This window comes from Accipiter gentilis, chromosome 1 (genome assembly GCF_929443795.1).
Source record: "Accipiter gentilis chromosome 1, bAccGen1.1, whole genome shotgun sequence".
Classification (NCBI taxonomy): domain Eukaryota; kingdom Metazoa; phylum Chordata; class Aves; order Accipitriformes; family Accipitridae; genus Astur; species Astur gentilis.
The window spans coordinates 2933007-2954031 of record NC_064880.1 but is presented as its reverse complement, the minus strand read 5'-3'; the positions used below and the strand labels follow the sequence as shown (position 1 = coordinate 2954031).

The 21025-nt window shown below is 43.7% G+C and overlaps 1 protein-coding gene across 6 annotated transcripts in view; it reads left to right on the top strand.

Moving 5' to 3' along the window:
- The first annotated feature begins 4 nt into the window (after positions 1–4).
- Positions 5–21025, top strand: part of MMP23B (matrix metallopeptidase 23B) — a 27608-nt gene continuing 6587 nt past the window's right edge. For 3 of the 6 annotated variants that reach the window (XR_007507968.1, XR_007507967.1, XR_007507966.1), the window contains exons 1-7: positions 7571–8072; positions 11935–12080; positions 14967–15106; positions 16306–16473; positions 18433–18597; positions 19534–19644; positions 20632–20758. Coding sequence is in view for 3 of the 6 variants with exons in the window: in XM_049816019.1 (XP_049671976.1) it covers positions 7902–8072; positions 11935–12080; positions 14967–15106; positions 16306–16473; positions 18433–18597; positions 19534–19644; positions 20632–20758 (1028 nt within the window). In the remaining 3 variants the exon portion in view is untranslated. Of the gene's footprint in view, positions 48–1452; positions 1559–4932; positions 4968–7570; positions 8073–11934; positions 12081–14966; positions 15107–16305; positions 16474–18432; positions 18598–19533; positions 19645–20631; positions 20759–21025 lie in introns of those variants that run through there. The other 3 variants (XM_049816037.1, XM_049816019.1, XM_049816034.1) reach the window with 3 other exon arrangements.

Here is a 21025-nt window from a genome sequence, read left to right as displayed (position 1 = left end):
CCACTGAGTCCATCCTGTAAAGTAACTGTTGGTGGAAGTGGCAACCTGTAAGGGCTAGTGTGCCATGAGTGTGTGTATGTATACATACATGTTTGCGTGTGTGGTGTATATCTTTAATGACACAATTATACATAAGCATACTGTTTGTTACATATTGCAAGCAATATTTAAAACAGCAAAAGTATTGTTCCTCTGCTATCTTTGTTCATTAGCAAAGAGGTGGCAAATCTTTTAAAGCAATTTTTAACTTTGTGGAATATATATGGTAGTTACAGGAATACTTATTACTTCTCCATAATCCCTTGATGTTGTGAGAAAGTCTTGTGTCGCAACCTCTGACTCCTATAGATAATCTTTGTCAAAATACTCACTTGGGGCTGTTACAGTTTCTGTGGATTTTTTTGAGCTATTGAAAATGGATCAGCTTTAACCTGTAAATTATTTGGTTGAGTTAGATTTAACACCCAAATAACTAAAGCTGAATTTCAGAATCAGCTTTGGTAAAAATCAGAGGTGCAGATACCCATTCACGTATTTCCTAGAAGTTCATGTTAGTGTAAATTCCTTTGGAAAAAACCAGGCATTTCCCCAAAATGTTTGCTATATTGTGGTAGGGCAGCAGTAGAAAAGTACTGTGCGAAGGCTATTTTCAAAAAGTACAAGACTGAGCCGTCTGTATAACACAAGAGCTGCTTTGACCACTATTTGGTGCAAGTCAATAATTTTCCAGACTATACGTTACCACAACCCCATGTTAAGCGTGTGGGTTTTTTTGAAATGTAGTTCTTCCACAGCCCTCTACATCAAATCCAAAAGCAGTTTACTAAAGGTAAAACTGATCGATACTTCCTCATGTGTGTTTAAATGTATATGTGTGCTGCCCCTTGGGGAAGAGGGGACAGATGTAGCAAACTGTTCAATATCTGTTGCATTATTCTTGTTTCTTACGCCTAAGGTGTCAGTTTATACAAGGAAAAACAACAGGGAGCATCTGCTTTTTTTTTTTTTAATAATTTCTTTGGATACTAAATGAAGAGAGGCTTCCAAGTGTTTATTCTCCCTAAAGGAAAAAAAATTGTAGGAAGACTGCAGCCTTTGACTTCCAAGCTGTGCAGCTGTTGCAGAAAATGGAGATGCTTCCCCCCCCGGCTAATGAAAAGATATTTGGTAGGGAAAGAAGAGCTCCCCTCAATTTTATGTTTTAATTTTTTAAAATACAAGTTCCGTTTCAAGATCTGAATTTGTTTCCGTATCTGAAATTCATTGTATGGCCAAACTAGAGGGGGAATTTCGCACAGCTTAATATACCTGCTTAAGAACTACAGAAATGGGTTGTAAACATAGCGTTCAGGTTGGGAGTATATTCTTTCACTTCCCTCTTCCTTCTGCGGTTGGTTTTGAGGAGCAAGAGTTGAGCTGTTAAGCACCATTTTGACCCTTTCGTTTTCCTAGTAAGAAGAAGGGAATTGCTGCAGCACAACAGAGAAGAAACAGGATAGTCGGTGGAGCCACAGGAACGAGAGATAACAGAAGGCAAGCAGATGCCCATATGTGCCAGGTATGTTTTTGGCAAGCTTTGCCCCCCATGACAGGCTCAGCTCCGTGGGAGTCTGAGGCTTTGGAGTGGTGAAGAGGGTTCTGCTGTTTTACCTTTCCTGATAAGCCTGCTTACGTGGAGGGCCAGGATCAGAGAGTGACTCGTGGCCAACTGAGTGCCACGCTGGGTGAAACAGTTAGCTTTGTGTACTTGCTAGTTCATCATCTAGTTCTTGTGTAATCTGGTCTGTACTCTCAGCCTGCAAAAGAGTTTCTCTGCTCTAATCCAGGCTTGAATCTGAAGTATGAGAAGAAAAAGAACTGTAGTAAGCGGGAAAAGAGCCAAGAGCCTGAACTGAGATTAGGAGTTGCATTAAATTTAGCTAGAGATTGAGATAGGAAAGCAGGGGGCAAGGTGGGGGAAGATGTTCCTCCCTTTTCTCCTTTTGCTACCCATTGGTACTCTTGCTGGTTGTAGAACAGCGAGGGCTGAAGTGAGGCAAAGAGGCATCAGAGCAGTAGGCTCCTTTAAAGACAAAAGATAAATATTGTCATTAGTTAATCAGTGTGGATAGTGAGTAACTTTCTGCTTGATGCTTATTACCTGTTGGTCTCCCATGACTGAGACGGACAGGTCTTCCGCAAATTTGCTGGGGACTTCCTTGTTTTCACTGGGGCTTCTGCCATCTCCTGAAATGCAGCTCTGTACCTTGCAGCAATGTACAGCAATGGTTTTGAAAGGGAAAGATCCTGCTGAGTCTTTCTGGTGTAAAATTTTAAATATAAGATGGCAGCTTATCTCATACTCAGAACTAGGGTTTCTAAGGCACTTGCTTTTGAAGTGAGGCAAAAACTCCACGTTTTACAGACAGCATGAGACTGAGGGAGTAGAGGGAGGGAGATTGCTTGTCAAAAGGCAGAGTCAGGAAAAGAACCAATCTCTCCTTTGATTATGTTCCCACTAGTCCATTCTGCTCCCAGGATTTCAGGAGGATCGGTCCATCCACAAAGAATTACAGACTATTAACATAGCCCACCAAACAGCAAAGGCAAAAATATCCCCGCCCAGGGAAGCCATTCTTACTCTGTTATGGATGCGCTTTATTATCTGTGTATTGAGAAAAATCTCTCCCTCGCTTCATTCCTGAAATTCTACTCGCTACGTGGCCATGACTGGACTGCTGAGCTTCTGACTAGAGTCAAGACCACGTCTCTTTGGTAACAGAAGGTCAGGCCAGTACAGGCACTTTTGTGAGCTGCAGCTCCAAATTGACAGTTAAGCAAAATATTCCGTTTTCTTTGCCAGCTGGATGAAGCCCTTGTTTTCAGCTCATTTGCTATTCAGCAGACCATGGATTTTTCTAGGAACATCAGCAGATGCTGATCACGAGGGGCTGCATGATAGAAAGTGGGAGAATGCTTGGGGACTAAAGAACATTCTTCTTCTCCCCCTCCCTGGGGAATGTTGCTCCCTGCTACAGCAGATATGCTCCTTTTTAGTCCGTGACCCATGGAAAAAGTACAATTTTTAACTGCCGTTCCCACAGGAACCATGCAAGAATGTCGGGTTGGTTTTTTTCCCCCCAAGTCGTGAGATGAAGGGATAAATATGTAAGTGCTTTTTAAAATAAGAGCTATATGAGGATTTGCTAATTCTTTTCACATGGGCCACCAAGGAGCCAATATGTGGTAAATCACATTCAGCTGTGTGCACTCCCCCTCCCCTGCCTGTGGCCTGGATTTGGACTGGTGCCCTAGGGATGAAACGCTGATGCTCATGCCTCGAGTCAGATGTTAGGTCCTCCTCCTTTTCCCCGTCTTCCCCACCTCCACGTAGAACTCCCAGTTCACTACAGGGGAAGCTAATCGGAGCAGTTTGTTGCAATGCTGAATAATAGGCACTTAATCCATGAATAAATAAGAGGTTTCACGAGAGGTGAGATTCGTTTTGGATAGTCCGACAGCTGCAGTTGTAGCACTAATAGTTGTTCTCTGTGTAGCCCCTCTTAGCGTGAGTATAGGTATGTAGTAATAGATTGTTCTTGCGTCGTTTTGGGGACTTGAATGAAGCGGTGCCAGTGTGCTTCCCAGCCTGCTGCATCAGGGCTACCTTTCCTCTTAAATGTGGCAAATGTAGCAGAGAGAACCATTTAGAAATAGCGCTGAAAGTAACATTTAATGTCAACAATAAAAGGGAGGAGAGAAATGCTAAGAATAATCTGTGGAAGTGAGAAAGTATTTATCTTTGAGCTAAAACTTGCCCTTGGGAATGTAGCCATATGTTGCGTGTTATACAGCAGCCCCGCTTTAAACTAAACATTTCAGCAGTTAAGATTGAAAAAAGCACAGCAAGACCGAGGTGATTTTACAAGGAAAGTGTATTGTGTTGCGCAAATGATCCAATTCTTTATGTTCTCTGTAGTCTCTAGTTGACCACTGGATGTTTTAGGCAACATTCATTCTCTTCTGACAGCTGTTTAGAGCCTGCTCTTTCATGTGACACTTATTGCATGCAGACATCCCGGGATATGCATCCCTGACTGTTTGCTTAGAAAATCCCAGCTCCCCACAGATGATATCCAGGTCCTGGTCACTGCTGCTAACAGCATGAAGACAAAGCAAAGTCAGTTCTGTACCCTGCCTTCCTTTCCTATTCCCCATTACACCATATGGATTCCCTCAAAGTGTAATGTGTTCCATTGCTTTTAGACACTGTGCAGAAACCAAAGCCAGGAATGTTTTTCTGTTCAAATATAGTCAGGATGACAACTCACGCCTGTAGTCCAAACCAAATATCTGCACTCAAGAACCTGAGACCTCTAAAATTCATCAGAACTCCAAAGTCACAGCAGCAGTTCTCTGCACTTGTGTAAAAGCAGTCCTTGCAGGGGCTCAGGCTGCCTGATAAAGCACAGAGAGTATTTTCAGCTGTTGGTAAAGACAGAGATAAAATTTAGTCAGAGTTCTGACTAACTTCTTGCCCTTGGTACAGGGCAACACTGGCTCCCAGAAGGGAGTCTGGGCAGTTGTCTGAAGCATCTGAAAGAGGCTTAAATTCTGACAAGTGCTGTAGATTTGAGGCCACCGATGGCTGCATCTGAGAGTCCTTTAAGTACAAGTCTCTCTTGGGAAAGCCATGATACTCTTAACCCAGGGCAGAGAACATGGATGAAATGTCAACAGATGTGCACTCTGGTCCTGCTAATCCTTAAAATATCTACAGAAGAGAGCTGTGCTTGAAATTTAACAATGACAGTATTAATAAACTAAGTATAAACCTGAAATTTCACTTTTTACCAGCAGTGACACTGAGGATTCTGGCCAGAGCTTGTGCACCAAAGAATCCAGATGCACAGTGACTTTATCAGAAGCATTGTTAGTGTGCACAGCATTAAGTTCATGTGTCTCCCTTAGCTCCGCAAGTTGCATCTGTAAGTTCTGAATACCTCAGCATAACAGCTTTCCTCATCTGACTCTCATTGCTATAATAACTGAGGTTTGTCTTGGCCTTACTGCTGAGCTGGTTTCTGAGCAAATACTTGGCTTAAATTTTAAAAGTTTTGAAAGCATTCTGCAGCCAGTGGTTTGGTAAAGTTGGACACACAGGCACTGAATTTTTAGATGGATGGGCACAGTGCATTCCTACCATATTCTCTCCCTTCTGATCCATCAAAGTATAACCTACTTGCTACCCTGACAGGGAAGCAGGATCCTAAATGTCTCAGAGGTCACAAATCATCTCTGTAGCTAAAGATTCCCATTCACCCACCACACGCGGTGCAAGAAGATAAATGGCTATAATATACAGTATGGTCTCTTTCCCCATTCAGAATTCTTCAGTAACTCATGGAAAAAGCCTTGGCTGTGCTAACCTTTAGTAGCTGTGCGAAGAAGTATTCGGAAACAATGAGGTCCTCAAGAATGTGCTTTCTCTAAAGCGCTAGATACTAACTTTGGGCAAGGGGAGGGGTCTGAGCTGAGATCTATTTTACAAAAACTTTTACTTTCTTTACGTTGGGATGAAGGAAATTCTTAGTTCCCTCAGGCTATGCGGTTGTGTGAGTTCTCAGTCTGTGCTTTAAAACTCAGGTTCGTGTAGTCATCTTCAGAAACAGTAAGGTGCTAACTGAGTACTTCGAAGATTTCACATTCCTGCTCTGCCAGATTCTGTGCTTGACCTCAGGCAAATCTTTTCCCCTGCACAGTACTATGGGTCTTAAGCTGTAAGGTGCAGATAATAGCACTGCCTTACTTTCAAGACTGATGTGAGATTAAATGCTCTGGGAGATTGTGAGATGCTCAGACACTCTGGCGAGAGGAGAGGGCATATGTAATAGTGCATAATATTTTCAAACGCTGCTGACTTTTACTAGCCATATGAAAGGTGGATGCACTTAATGCTGTTAGGCAGTTCCATGACTGAAACTCAATGTTCTTCCAGCACTGTGTTTGCTGGCAGTATTTTTCTTTCAAGCCAGCACTGCTTTACTGGAGAAGAGCTCTTGGCTGAAGTTTTTGAGCCCCATTCCAAGGCAGGTTTTTACTTCAAGACTCCCTTCGCAGTCAGTCTTTCTGCAGATGTGTTCTCGTCTACAGACTCTGACAGAAACTTGTTCAGGGGGCTTGAGACGCTGGTAAGTTTAGGAGTGTGTCGTTACAAGTTTCTCACTTCATGATGTGGTCTACAGCTCAGACCACAGACAGAGGTGCATTTGCACCACTCTTTGGAGCTCTGAAAAAAGCTCTTTTTCAGAGTGCTCTCGCACAGGCATGTTTTATTCTGCCAGCTGTGCTACTGGGGAAGAGGTGTAACTATCCCTAGAAAGTTGCAGCTCACAGCTGAGACGAGCCAATATCTCAGACTGCTGCAGTTGACTGCTTTGGTCCACAGGAGTTAGAGCCCAGTACCGTTGCTTTCTGCTCTTTGTCTTCCTCCTAGTTCCAGCTTTTCTTTGTAATTCTGTCCATAACTTCCTTCCATGTTACTCCTTATTCTATCCTTCTCCTGGTATCTGAACAACTGCTGCACTTTGTCTACTCTCTGCAGAAAGTATGTTTTTTGTCCGGGGGGTGGGGAGGAGCTTGGTGAAAATTGAAAAAGAAAATTTTCATGAAATTGTACATGAACTCATTGGTCATCCTTATTCTGAGTTGTTTTAAAGCTCCAGGCCAGGTTTAGTCTGAAAATATGTGAAACTTATAAAATGTTGCAAGCTTGATTATGAACTAGGGAAAAAAAATTCAAATAAAACCATTTTTCATTATTAAAAGTGCAAGAAGTTTCAGATGCTTCGGATATCCCCTAGGAATGTTTTATACTAGCTGGCAGCAGAACTACCCCCTCTCTGCCATTTGCTTGGGAAACTAGGAGATTGCACAGTTCCTTTTCCTCTCTCTGGTCAGAACTGTTTAGCCAAGGACACCCCACCTCAGGAGCACTGAGTATCTAGCACTTAGTGACCAGGCGGAAAAGTGCAGCTATTTCTGAAAACCTGAGAATTTCTGAGTAAGCTTTTTCAAAAAGTCCCGAATTGACTTCTTGTCTGCAGCCTGGAGAAGCCTTAAAGAACCTAAGAGCTTCGGACAAACTGACCACTTCTCCAGGTCAGTCTTTCTGATGTGCTCAAGCTGAGGTACCCCAAATCAGTACGATTCTGAAAATACTCGTCTTTCTCAGCGTGATAACCCCTGACTGGGTAGCTCCCAAGTACACAAGAAATTTGCAGGTCAGTTGCCAAGTTTCATGGAAGAGGGAGTTGATGTTTACTTTTCTCTGAGTTTGTAAACTCCCTGACCAGAATTTCCTAAGCAGAGAAGCCCTGCCTGCTCTCTCGCAGCATCTCATTTTTCATTCTGCTCCTGAAGACAGCCCTTGACAAATGACAGCTCTTCTAGTGTTAAGCATCCCTAATGAAACATTCCAAGGGCATGATGCTGGCTTCTGGATTCCTTGTTCTGCCCCCTCCCCCAATTTTTTCATTACATAAAGCTGACAACTGCAGATTTGTCCTCTGTTGATTATACAGTTAAAAGAGTTCATGTCCATCCCAGCTTGTTTCACTGCTGCTTTTCCTCCGCCAGCCCAACTTTCAGCTGCAGTAATATGATACCACTTGGCAGAGGCTAAGAGAATCTTTGGCACATTGGAAACAGGCTTAATGTAAAGTCTACTTTTTTTTTTATTTTATTTTATTTTTTTAGAGCTTTTTGAAACTCTAGTGGTTCTGCACAACTTTGGCAGTGACTGCAGGGCTGCTCAGAAATACTCCAAATGCAACTGTGAGCAAAAGGATTACCAATGCATTCTGTGAAGAGAATGTCTTAGTATCTGTCACATCTCCCTCTAAAAAGTATTAAAGAACGACATGGATCAAGTAGAGCAACTTTCTGCAGACAGAAGGAAGAGCTTCCTCTCAGTTGACAAGAAAAAGAGCAATAGCTGTAGAACCATTGTGGGATTTTTATGCATATTCCCTGTGGTGGCTTTGCTGGCTATTGTGGGAGATCCAGCTGGAGCTGCAGTTCAGAAAAGTCAGGTAGGAGAAAGGATCTAATTCTCAAATGCTTGAAAGGGGAGCGGGCATATCAAATATATGTACATGTGTATTCTTTTTAGAAGATGGGTACATTCAGGTAGCAATCTAAACAATACATAAGTAACTGTTAAAGCAACAAGATCTGTTTATGGCTGTTTGAGTCCCTTTTTGCAAAGGATCCTAAAAGGTAATTACGCATCCAAGTAGAATCAGATTATTAGAGATGTGTACGCAGCTTGCAGACAACCAAACGGTGAATGAACAAAAGATTTGGGTTGTTTTCCCTCGGAGCTTTGGCTATTCTTCTTGAGCACCTCTGCTTTCCCAGCCTGGTATGATGTGGCATGCACATATTCTGACTTCCATAGCAGCTGAGCTTTCCTAGAAACTCCAGAGGCAGGGCTCGTAGTGTAGGATCTAAACTGGGAGTTAATACTGGACCTACGGAAACTATTAGCTGGTATTAACTCTCTTTCAGGGTCCATCCATTAGCAAGATATGCTGGGGCAGATCGATATTCGGGGGCAACTCTTGGAAGGCGCTGGGAGTCTCAGAAGCTGATCTCAATTTTTGCTTTTAGATAAATTTTAGCTTTTAATTTTATAAAAAACCAATCTTCTCTAAGCACTCGCATCCTTTCCTGCTCTTTGTGTTTATGAAGATCCTGGCAATAACACCCCTTGTTTGCATCACATGCTCAGGGCTCTTATTAGTTGGTACTAAGTCACAGAGTTCTGTTACTGTTTAGTTTATGAGAAGGGAACTGCGTGACTAGGAGAGAGAGGGGAATGAATTACATTCATTACCACTCAATGAAGTCAATTAATGGGGGTCTGACTGTACAGGGCAGATAACGTAGAGTAGGGACGTTGGCCAGTGTCTGCCTTTATATACGTTGGTGTCTGTTGTAGTTGTTGAGAGAGAGAGAATTGAAACACCTGTCCTTCTAGTACCTCCCAAGCTTTTTGAATGTTTCAGACCTTAACCCACAGTCGAATGGGTTTCCTCCTGGCAGCAGCTGACCTCTTCTCCACTTCTGAGTATTCCCATAGTCTTGGTTATTTGGCGTCCAGACACGATCTTTGATCCAAATTATACTGTGAAATTCTTAACTAGGTCATTCCATTTCTGTCAGAATCCTACATCTGAGCTACAGCCTATGTGTGGTACCCCACCCTTGCCCGATTCATTTTGCAACACATTCTTAATTAAAAGCATCCTGTTGCAGCAGTGGTAGGTAGAACAAAGACTGGAGTAGAACAAAGACTGAGCAGAATGTTTGAGCAAGAGAACTCAATGCTCTGCACCTTTCTTGATCTAGTGGTTAGGTCAGATACAACTTTCAATGATTGCTGTTGGGCCTGAGTCGCCCTTACTTTCTTTTGTGTTTTGAGGATAAGCTCAGTAGGGACAGATATTTTTTTTTTTTCTTCTCTCCCCCCCGCCTTGCTTGTTCAGCACTTGTGGCCTTAGGGTTTTAAGCTCAATGGCTGTAGAGAAGACAAGAATTTTTCTCCCACGGGGCTGCAGGAGTTTTCCTTGTAGAAGGAGAAGCCAGCAGGCTGTTTCTGACTGTCTCATTTTCCTCTGCTGATACCCAGGGGGCTTTAAGAAGAGCCTCAGGATTTCGCCCTGCTGTAATTTAATAGCCTGGTGGCAGAGGATACAGAATGCGCAGTGTCTGTTACTCAGCCTATGCAGCTTACAGCTCAGCGCGTTCTCATAAACTGGAAATGGCACCAGTTGGGCTGTGAATTATAGATGCTAGAAAGCAAATGCACTGCGTGTTCTGCTGGCTTTGCTAAGGAGCAGGAGCGTCGATCACAAGGATAGACTGCTACTGAAGAGTGTTAATACCTTACCTCATCACATCACAAGTTATCAGGTCTCCTGAGTCAGAGCCCGTGGACTGACTGAGAATTTACAGTACTAGCAATCCTGTGCTATTTCTGACCGATGCCAGAATGAATGTGTAATCAGCCCCAATACTGGCAAGGGATCGTAGAGAAAACAACAAAGGCAGAAAGGATTTGTCTTAATTCTACCCTATTTGAAAGAACTGAAAAAAAAAAAAAAAGGGGGGGGGGGAATATCTTATTAACCTGTAATTATGAGGTAATCTTCTCCAGGCTTCTCTTACAGCTCCAACAGATCGTTGACACACAGGTTGGCTGATCCTCCACCTTGTCTGTGCTGCTCAAAAGGATGCAAAATTTTCCTTTCATATCAAGGGAAAATGGCATTCTCAGAGTAGAATCAGAGGTAGAAGCCACTGGAGGTGAAGGGAGAGGGACAACAGCCAGTGTACTTGCGTCACACGTGCCTTAGTGAAGAAGGGGCTAGGCCTTGAGCTGAGCAAGCCACAAAGTATGGGTTCATCAACCAGATCCCTTAATACAGCAAAGTGACAAAGGTTAAAAGGGAAAAGTGATCCCGTGTGTTCTTTCACGAGCAAATTGGCATCTGAAGGCTCCCAGAAATGTCCTCAAATACCCTGCCAAAAGCTTGCAACTTTGAAGGCAAGGTATTGGTTAACTATCTGTCTCATAGGTGATGTTCTATGGCCCTTGTAATTCCTTACATTCAAAGACTATGCTGATTTCAAATTGTGAGACAGACCCACGGCTGAGCTGGAAGAAAGACTAAAAGGCTCTCCTTGTAGGAAAGAAAGATACTGAGATCAGAACAAGATAGAAGCTATGGCTCACAGACCTGAGCAAAAAGAGACTGGTTTCCTAGGATAGAGTCCCTCAGCCTGTTAGCAGTCACAACTAGTTGTAGTTAAGGAGAGGTGCTAATGATTTGGGCAGTATCTGGCAGCTCTTGCTTTGGCCTTCTTGTCTTTTCTTGCTGTTGGCTTGCTGTGAGACGAGGGATATGCTGGTTTGACTCTCAGCCTCAGTTCTTCCATGACTGAAATGAAGACAGCTCTTGCTTTCTATAGAATGTGCTGTGAGGTTGAACAGACTTGTACTGCTGCAGCTTTTATAACGTTGCCACTATACATATCGCTTAGTAAGTGTCTTGGTGCCTCTGGAGCAAAGATGACCCGGAGATACTCGGTGTCTTAATCCTGAAAAGGGAAGGCAGAGCAGGTAGACTTAGAGAACGGTGTTGGGTCCCATTCTTTTACCTCCACTACTCAGGACTGAAAGGCTTTTATAGTTTGAGTCAGACGTGTCACGAAATATGATGTCTTTTACTGTATGATGGCTTTAAAAGCACTCCAGGGTTTCCAGGGCTCCTATTTACTTTGAAGGCATTTCAGATCCACAATGCAGCTTTATAAAGAGCTCTCTGCACAAAGGGTTGCCTGTTTTACTCATTTGTCCAGTATTTTATTTCTTCTGTGGTGAGGCTGAAGAGCAATAGCAAAGTGAAAAGGAAATGAAAACTTTCCAGGAAGAGCTGCAGCACTCACTGTGGCCAGAAGCCTACTGAGGCCTCATTTCTGCTCCATCTGTGCCGCATTCCAAGAGGAGAGCGCAGTGGCTGCAGTGCCCTATTCTGGAATCATGCAGCAGCTCAAGGGAGCCCACGGCACCGATCCTCTGTGATCCGGTGTTGAGGAGTGCTGCTCCCTTCCTTTCCTCGTACGTCTGATCTAAGACATGCCCCAAGAACTCCTCACAGCGTAGCCCCTCCTTTGCTCTGTCTTGGTTTTGTTCAGCACGCTCGGAACAGGCACGCTTTGCAAAACACTGACTAGCTGACGCGCTAGTCTCGTCTCCTGGACGCCCATAAGGGAGTACCAGTTGTGCTCCCCAGCCTCCACATGCCCCATCCCTAGTAGTTTTTCTTTTACATTGTTCAATCCTGCAGTCTCTCCCATCTCTTTCAACCTCCTGTTTTATCTTTTAAGGAAGATGCCACATCACCTGGTCTTCATGGAGTGAGTGTCTCTGCTTTGCACAGTCCAGCTTTCCCACCTCGGCCTCCAGCACGGAGAAAACGATACACAATCACACCAGGACACTTGAAATGGGATCACTTCAACTTGACGTACAAGTACGGACTTGCATTAGCCCTAAGAATTAGCCTTTTCTGTCACTGGGGTCTGAGTTTTTCCTGTCACGGGTATAGATATTTACCATATGAATGTTGCTAATCTATTTGCTAATGAATGGATAGCTGCTAAAGCCACTTTATAGTAGGAAGTACTTTGACAAATGCTACATCTCTCACATCAGCTATGGATCATGCAAAGCATCGTCGCTACATTAGAAGCTAGTAGCGCATACGGCTGCATGCTGGGGCTACCTGTAGTAAAACTAACTGTTCAGGGACAGATGCAGGCTTCAGATAGATAGGCTTCCCAGAACTAGAGACTTCCTTCAGAAGGTAGTGAATTGAATACTAACTCTGTCATGCTTGGTATTTTTAAAAGAGTTCTGTATGAACCTACATCATCACTGAGGGAAATAGCTGTTGAAAGGTTCTGTGATTTCAGGAGGACAGAGCTCTGTTAGCACTGAGTGCTTTTAGGAAACTCTTTCTCCCTGTTGTCTTTGGGAAAGGATGCCGACTCTTAGATTAGTAACAACTAAACAATAAAAATCCCTTGGCAATTCTAGGGTGATCGAATGTTAACCCTAATATTTTCAGACGTTTCTGCCAAGGAGAAGTGGCTGTCCAGATTACTGATTTCCAGCTGGGTTTACCGCTGCTCGGAACCAGCAGCATTCCAGCAGTACCGTACAGCTATAGAGTGGTCTGGTTTTGATAGGATGGAGCTATGTGCAGTAAATGTGCAGTGCTAGTACTACTTTCAACAAGCAGGCTGTTCAGAGCCAAAGTTGATGGAGTCCTATGGATTTTCACACTGAACTGTTTCTCGTTGCTGTCTGTCTTTCTTTACTGCTGGCATAAGGCAATGTTGCTCCTGTTTGGTGTTTAGCCTTGGAGCAGCTCTCTTCCTTACTTTAGCAGTGGCTGAACAGCCCCTGAAACCGTCCAGAGCAATGGGCTGTGGTGGCAGCATCCTGAAAAGATGCTTTTTCTCTCTGGGAGAATATTAATGGCATTGCTGAATGTTTTTCAGGAGAGCTAAGATGAGTTCAGACAGAACAAGGTTCAGGGAATCCCCTTGGAAACAGTTTCATAAGATGAGTGCTGGCAGGTAGAATCAGACTGTCACGGGAAACCTCAGACTAGCAGGAGTCCTGGAGGTTTGACTGAAGAAAGGCCTGTTGTTCGCTCCTAGCTGAGAGTCTGCACCTTCCTGGAGACACAACAGCCAAACCAGGTTTTTCAATGTCTTATGTGACAACAAAGGTCCTTTTAATGTGGCTGCTAACTCCGGCCACTCCTGACTTTAAAGTACAGAGCAAGACCCAAACCTGACCTCTCGAGAGCTGCAGTCACTAACTGTTAAACTGCAGTGGCTTGAATGGCAGGTCACACTGGATTTCTGAAAACACTTGTAAAGTGGCCTCCGGCAGCAGCAATACGTGTTGCAGCTTTTTCTTGGCATTGGGCTGAGGACATCGTTATGGAGCTGTGAGGGTCTCTCTCACACTCTAGCTCTGGAAAACTCGACCAGACTGTGACTGTAAAGGGTGGGAGAGTTTTCTGTCACCAACAAACGGGAAAGGAAGGCATTTTGAGCTTTGTTTGCAGTGGATCTGCCTCAGGCAGCGGAGGTAAGGAGTGAGGAGGGCGAGTGGGGTGGGCAGGATGGCAGCAGCTGCATCTGTCCAAAAGCTCTGCCCTAACCCCTTCTCCACAGAAGCAGGAGTGGGAGTAGCTCAAGGTCCCCAAATGCAGGCCGGGAAGATAATTTGCAAGGTGTGGCTGATGCTGCAGTTACCTCTGTTCTCTAGGTAGCTGTAATGCCATTGGTTACACAGAATTCTCGTCGTTACTGTCGCTGGCCTTATTTGCTCGATGTGCGGTGGCGGTTGTTGCGTTGTTCCGTGGGTGATGCTGCGGTGCTCATCACTACACGTTTACTTCCCGGTGGACAGCAGGGGTTCTGCCTGTAAGCCCAGCAAAGAATGAGTGGGTGGCACGAACCCAACTCCTTCACACTGAGCAGAGAACATATCTCCCTTTACGCTTATCCCAAACAGGCTAAGCCTCATGATAGTCTTAATTGTCCAGGTTCACGTTCATTAACAGCCTGGCTTGATACAAAACCTTCTGCTCCCTTTAGGATGTGCTGGGACGAAGGGAGAACATAAACAGCATAGCTAAAAAACAACCAGAGGGGATAGCAGAATATACACAGCTTTTCCCAATTGCTACACTTCAGGCAATTTCCTGAATGCAGATCTTCTTTTGGGACAAGGTAAGTTTCTAGGAGCCATCTATCCATTTCCATGGTTCTGCCATCCTGCACCAGTCGTTTTCTCACCGTTCAGCTGTATCTGTACCTGTGGCCTAAGCAAAAAGCGCTCTCGAGTCTCCCAAGCGATGAGATTCTTTTCAAAGGAAATAACTTGTCTTACTGTCAAACTTCTGATATCCTTTGGAACCCTTTCAAAAGTTCTGCCCGAGTGTTGTTATAATTCAGCGCGTGCACATACGTTGTAGCCTAAGTGTTATCAATAGGAGTTACCTAGTCTGCTGCCGAAATGCAGTTGTTTCCTCTTCTAGCAACACTGCACAACAGACTGGGAGATGTTAGGATAAAAACAGTTTTCCAAGAGAACCTTGTCTAAAATGATGTGCTTGAGGAGGGACAAAAGCTGTAGTCTGGAACATGTGATTGTAAATATATTAGTTCCTGTGGGGGTTTTATTAAATATTCTTAATATCCAATTCAAGCTATTCCTGTTTTGAACCTATTAGAGTGAATGGAAAGACTTGATTGTCTGATGCAACCTTGAGAGCCTTCAGCTGATGTTTGAGAAGGGAATACCATTTTCCTGAAGTTGTTCTGTGTTCCTACAGAATCCTGTCCTTTCCAAGAAACCTCATAAACGCCAGGGACACACGCAAGGGACTGGCGGCTGCGTTCCGAATGTGGAGTGAAGTTTCACCGTTCAGCTTCAGAGAAGTGCCACGCCACGTAGCGAGTGACTTGAAAATAGGTAAGCCTGCGCAGGCTCCTGGACTGACGGAACACTCTTGTGCACGTTAACTCCACAAGGGACTTGTGGAGTTTGGAGGCAGGAGATAGTCCTCCTCTGCTGTATGGACATAGCAGGGCCTCTTGGAGAAGGAACTGGGGCGTCGTTTGCCTTTAGTCAGGTACAGAAACTACTTTTAGTTGCTCTAAAGAGATCTTAATATCATAAATAACACTTTCTGGGAATCTTACGGTCGGGAAGCTTTAGGTATTTGACAAGAATTAACCCTCAAAATCTGCCACTGGGACAGGATTAGCTCTATTCCACAGATGGGGAAACTGAATATTGAAATGACGTATCCAAGGTCACACAGAGCAGGTGACGGATTCCAGTGTGTTTATGGTTTTAGCCTCCCTTTTGCTGATCCTGTTGAAGCACCATCTTTTCTCTGTCCTCCCTCCCCTTCCTTCTGCCCCTGTACCGCTATACTTCCCAAGTTTCTCAAGCCTAGAAAAATGTTAGTTCTGAGGCATTATCTGCTCAACCCCAGATGTAAATTCTTCCTGGGATTTATGGTCTGTGTGAAAGAATTATTTCCTGTGCAGATGGCAGCAATATTGAGATAACCAGCAGATTTACCATTGTTTCGCAACGTGCTCTTCACTCTCGTGTTGCATGACGCTACTTACAGGCACACCATATGCCTTCCCAGGGGTCTGTCCTGCTACCACATGTGAGCTCCAAGTGGCCCAGTTCCACTGGACGCAGGCTACGCTGTGATGCTGTCATGGCGCTAGCAAAAAGACAGCAAGCCGCTATGACTTTAAGGCTATCTGCTTATTTACATTTAAAATGGAACAATTACATCCTGGGGTTATCATCTCACTGTCCAACTTCTCTCCAAAAAAAAAAAAGAAAAATTTCCATGTGATGTTGCAAAAAGAGCTCAGCATTCCTTTCTGAAAAGTAGACTCATTTGTGTCTGTTGGAAACAGCTCTAAATCCAGGGTCATCACAGGGCTGAGTATAGTTTGCACCACAGCCATCATTCCTGACAATTGCTTTGCATTTATTTTTCCTTTTGTGGCTCTGTAGGTTGGAAAATACGTGGGATACCATAAGAGATTTTTTTTTTTTTTTTAAACCACAAATTTACAGCTGTCTGTGTCCTGGATGGCTTTACCCTGTTAGATACACTAAATCTGTTGCTTTTTTCACAGGCTTCTACTCTATCAATCACACGGACTGCCTGGAGTCTCTTATTCACCACTGCTTTGATGGAACAACAGGGGAACTTGCCCATGCCTTCTTCCCACCCAACGGGGAAATCCATTTTGATGACCATGAATATTGGATATTGGGGAATACCCGGTTCAGCTGGAAAAAAGGTAACACATGTCTCCGGGAGCACATGATTAATGCCTGTAGGACTTTTTATTTTAGTCCTTGTTCTGGGGTTTACCTGGTATGGGAAAGAGACAACAGAAATGGTTGTGATTTTCTGTAGTTTTGGAAGCTGTTGGTCTTGGTGTCATGCAACTGAACTGCTATAAGGGACTGTGTTTGGTGGCAGTGCTCTTTCTTTCTGAATATTTCAGTGGACTTACTCACTAGTTTGGCCACATACGCAGTTATTACATCTGCCTTCTGCCCAGGCAGCTGCATCTCTGAGAAGGGCCATGCTATATTACTTTAACTTGTTGGCATGGCTCTTTACATTTTAGGTTTTTTGGGTTTGTGAGCACCTAAAAATGTCTGTGTTGCTTGCAGCTTGGTGGTTTTTCCTTCTTGGTTTTTTGGTTTTTGTTAGCAATATCAAAACCAACTTTTAATTAAAAGCAGATGGTCCCTGACTAGCAAATTTGGTTCATATTGTATGACCAACTCAGTACTTTTTTTGAAAGTAAGATATTCTGCTTTTCACCAAATAAAAAGAGAGGAGAGGAGATTTTAGGTGACATAGAAGGACTTCTCCTATCCTTGTTTTCCAAAGCACAGCAACAGATAACACCTAGGGACAAAGACCAGAGGGAGATGATTTTTAAAGCAAGAATGTCAGTGTGTATTAAGAAAAAACTGGCCAGATTAAATTTTGTGAAATACTCAGCTTTGAAAAGATGCCCTTCTCCATCAAACTTCTATAGTCTGCTAACTATATCAAATGGCAATGTTTGTCAGGGAGAATAAAAATCAGAGAGTTTGGTAACGAGCCTATGCCTCGAAGTTACAGAGTTATCGGGGAACAATGTGTTTTTCTAACCTGCGTTTTTCTGCAAGCAGCTGTTGAAACAAGTATAGACAATTGCAAAACTTGATTCTTAGTGAAGTTTTACTAAGATAATGGAATAAATCAGTGTCCTGAGTGGCAGTTCTGCCACTGACTCTCTATCATGGCAGTGTAACTCCAGTCTTTTTTTATGGAGACAGTCCTGCCGCTGATTTGCATACAATTCAGTCACCTTTGTGAAACAGTAATAACACTTCTGACTTCAGAAGGCCAGTGTAAGTCTGAGCCATTTAATACTTGTTCACAATGATTGCTTCTCTTTCCAAAGCTAAATTAGCCTTTTTTTATTGGCATAAAGAAGGATGGGAACAAAGTAGAACGAAATCATTGTTCTTCCAAGTCACGTCAGAGAGATTTAGCAGAATTCTTTAAGATCTTCCAAAAAAATCCACCCACTAGGCATTCCTAGTTAATGTACTGATGAATTAAGCACACGTACAAGCTACCCCTTTCAGATCCTTTCTTTCCATAAGCAGTTGGGTTTAACACAGGAATTGTGTGAGATTCTTGTGGCCTGTAATTGTGCAAGGTATCAAGATAGGTGTTGGTAATAAATAACACCTCTTGTGAGTCATCTTTCAGTTAAAAATCCATCTCTGCTGGAAGCAGGTTTCAAGATGCTACCCAGAAACTACAGGCTATGGGGGATGCAGAGGTCAATCGGAGGCTCTTTCAGACTGGAATATTCCAGCTAGCGGTCTCATTCCCAAACAGCCATTTCCAGTTACAGCTCAGGGCTGCGGGAACAAAGTTAGCAGAAAGCTGTCAAGAGTAAGTAAGTATTACACAGGGCACTTGCCTTCATTTCAAACATTGCGCTCTCAGAGCAGTTTTCCTGTAGTCTGGCAGTGCTGCTCTGTGTCCTGCTGTTTCAAATTAGAAGCATGTGGAAATAATTGGCTCATCTATTTGCACCCAAGCAGCTACAGAGAAGATGAAACTAGGGCAACCTTTGATAAGACCATACCGTCCTAGTGCTAAAATATTTCCTCTAGTTTTACACCAGGATTAGCAAATGTACTTCACCACGCAGTGCCAGCTGTTTTTGTTTCTCTTCCAGGTGTTTGGCTTACAGATCTGGTACACGTAGCAGCTCATGAAATAGGACACGCCTTAGGACTCATGCACTCCCTGAATCCCAACGCCCTCATGCACATCAATGCCACTTTGACTGGGAAAAAGACCATCTCTCAAGATGAAGTTTGGGGAATTCACAGACTTTACGGTAAGGAAGGCAGGGTCGTGCTCTGGGCTCCTCTGTGTAAAGAAGGTTTGCCTGAAGTGTCAGTTGGATCCTGTGGAGCTCTTACGGTGGTAGACCCTCATCATTTGGCAGGATTAGGCTGTAAGCCAGTGAGCAGGAGGGATCTAACTCCTTTTTATGCAAAGTAGAGCTAAAAGGAGGTGTAGCATTTCTGTTTCCAGCACTACTAGCTTCAAATGTGATAGACGGGAGGCTGGAGGTCCGTGTTCCCACCTCCCCAGACGGCAGTTCTGAGAAAAGGTTTCGGAGGGGTCAGTCCACTCTGTCCTCGGACTGCTCTGAGCAGCTCCAGCAGAGGCACAGGCGCTGTCTGTGTTCTCACATGCCTGGCTCATTATGTCCCAGCCCACCAACCAGCTCTGGGCATTGACTCTTTGGGCCTTTTGGACTGTGGCTTATACGAGAATTAAAGGTCAATTTTAGCCATGGAGAGCCCTGACTTGCATTTGTACATCTGCAAGCATCAGGTGCCCAAAGGAAAAGCTCACATGCAAAGGAGGGGGGAAGGCAAACAGCTGTTAATTACTCTTTTGGCTGGATTCACATGTATTAATACATGACAAAGCTCTCCACAAACCAAACAGGCTGTGGCAAGATTCTCTCAAGCTCCGACACATTTGCCTGCTACTCTTCAAACGTGAGCTAGTGTAGGACTTACAAATCGCAACTCGCGTGAATCACTGACGCTACTGCATGAAAGTAGCTCGGTATCTAGTCCACTGCTCACGTAATAATGGTACCCTGCTCTAGTTAGTTATTTACTCCCGTTTTAGATTCTTTCCTATCCCAGCTCTACCATTTATATTGAACAATCCGATTTAGATGAAATGTCAATTTGATTCCCAGAAATAACAGTCTACCCCAATCCCTCTAATGTCTTGTCTCCTTCTGTTTCAGGATGTAAAGACCGATTATTTATGTGCCCATCATGGGCACAAAAAGGTTTCTGTGAGAAACGCAGGAAGTTGATGAAAAAGCACTGTCCATCCACCTGTGACTTCTGCTACGGTATCTAACTTTTCTTCTGGGATTTTTCACGGGCTTTGCACAGAGGGAGGAAGTTAAGCGGAGTTTGCTGCAGGGATAGGCAGGATCTTAATTCCACACTAGAGATGGGTGGACGCAAATGACTAGCCCCATCCAGCTCTAATGAGAAGCACAGCAGAGACGGCCTCTTACATATCTGAGCCACGATCAAGGCTTGGAAATAGGAAGCAGCTTTGATGTGTAAACATTTGTGGACTAGAACATTAAACTGTCCCATTCTCCTCTAGTTAACTGAACCAATGATAGGGAGTCTCTGAAAACACAACCACGCTGTGTGCCTCAGACTGCTTCCCTTTTGGACCCAACTGAGGAAGTGAGATGCTGATGTGTTAAATTCAGGGCTAAGAGATGCAGTACAGTTCCTGATGCAGTGGTGGGACATAAACAAGACAAATGACATCTCAAGCACAGCTGGACTTGAGCTGCTCTGAAGAAAAGGAGATAAAGTATGTTAATCACCTTATCTAGTCTCTCAGTTTTATGAATCCAGATAAGGGACTAGTGGAGGATCAGGTCAAGTTACTGCAGCTCCAGATAAATACTTACTGACCTTAACATGACGTATGGTATAACTAGTACCTCCTTCTCCAGTACAGAGGTCTTTTTGTAGATCAAAGTAATGTAAAGATGCAGTCAGATCGTTACAAATCCATATATTCTAGGGGACTGTTCATATACAGAATGTATACTCTTCCATACATATGAAACAGGAAAGGGGATTTTTTTTAATCCCTCTCTGTCAGTCTACAAGCCACAAAATTGTTACCTTTGGGTATGTATGATATTACATGTCTATCTAAGAATTGCTCAGTAGGAGGCATTTTTAAACTAATACTTTTAAGGTTGCTTAGGTGGTAACATAATTCTGTGAAAGTTTTAGAATGACTAAAGCTTGATAATGAGATATGCTAACTTTTGCCATTTCTTTCTCTCTCCTCTGGTGGACAGAATTCCCATTTCCAACAGTCCCCCCTACTCTGCCCCCACCAAGGACAAAAACCAAGACTGTTTCTGAAGGCAGGAACGTCACCTTCCGCTGTGGACAGAAGATAATTCATAAAAAAGGCAAAGTTTAGTAAGTGCTCTATCTTTTATTCCAGTCCTTTAGGAGACTTTGCAGCTTACATACCAAAAAGGATGAGGAAGGATGTCAAAACAGCATAAATAAGAATGCAGTTTATCTTCTGGAGCGTGTCACTGTCTTATTTGGCACTCAGAGTAGAAAGAGGGGGGCTGGCTAACTGTGAGAAGGGAGTGTGCAAATATTGTTTATAACATTGCAAAGCATTTAGTCTGAAAGCAGAGCTACCGGAAATGAGCAAGCTGAGTTGAAAAAGGATAA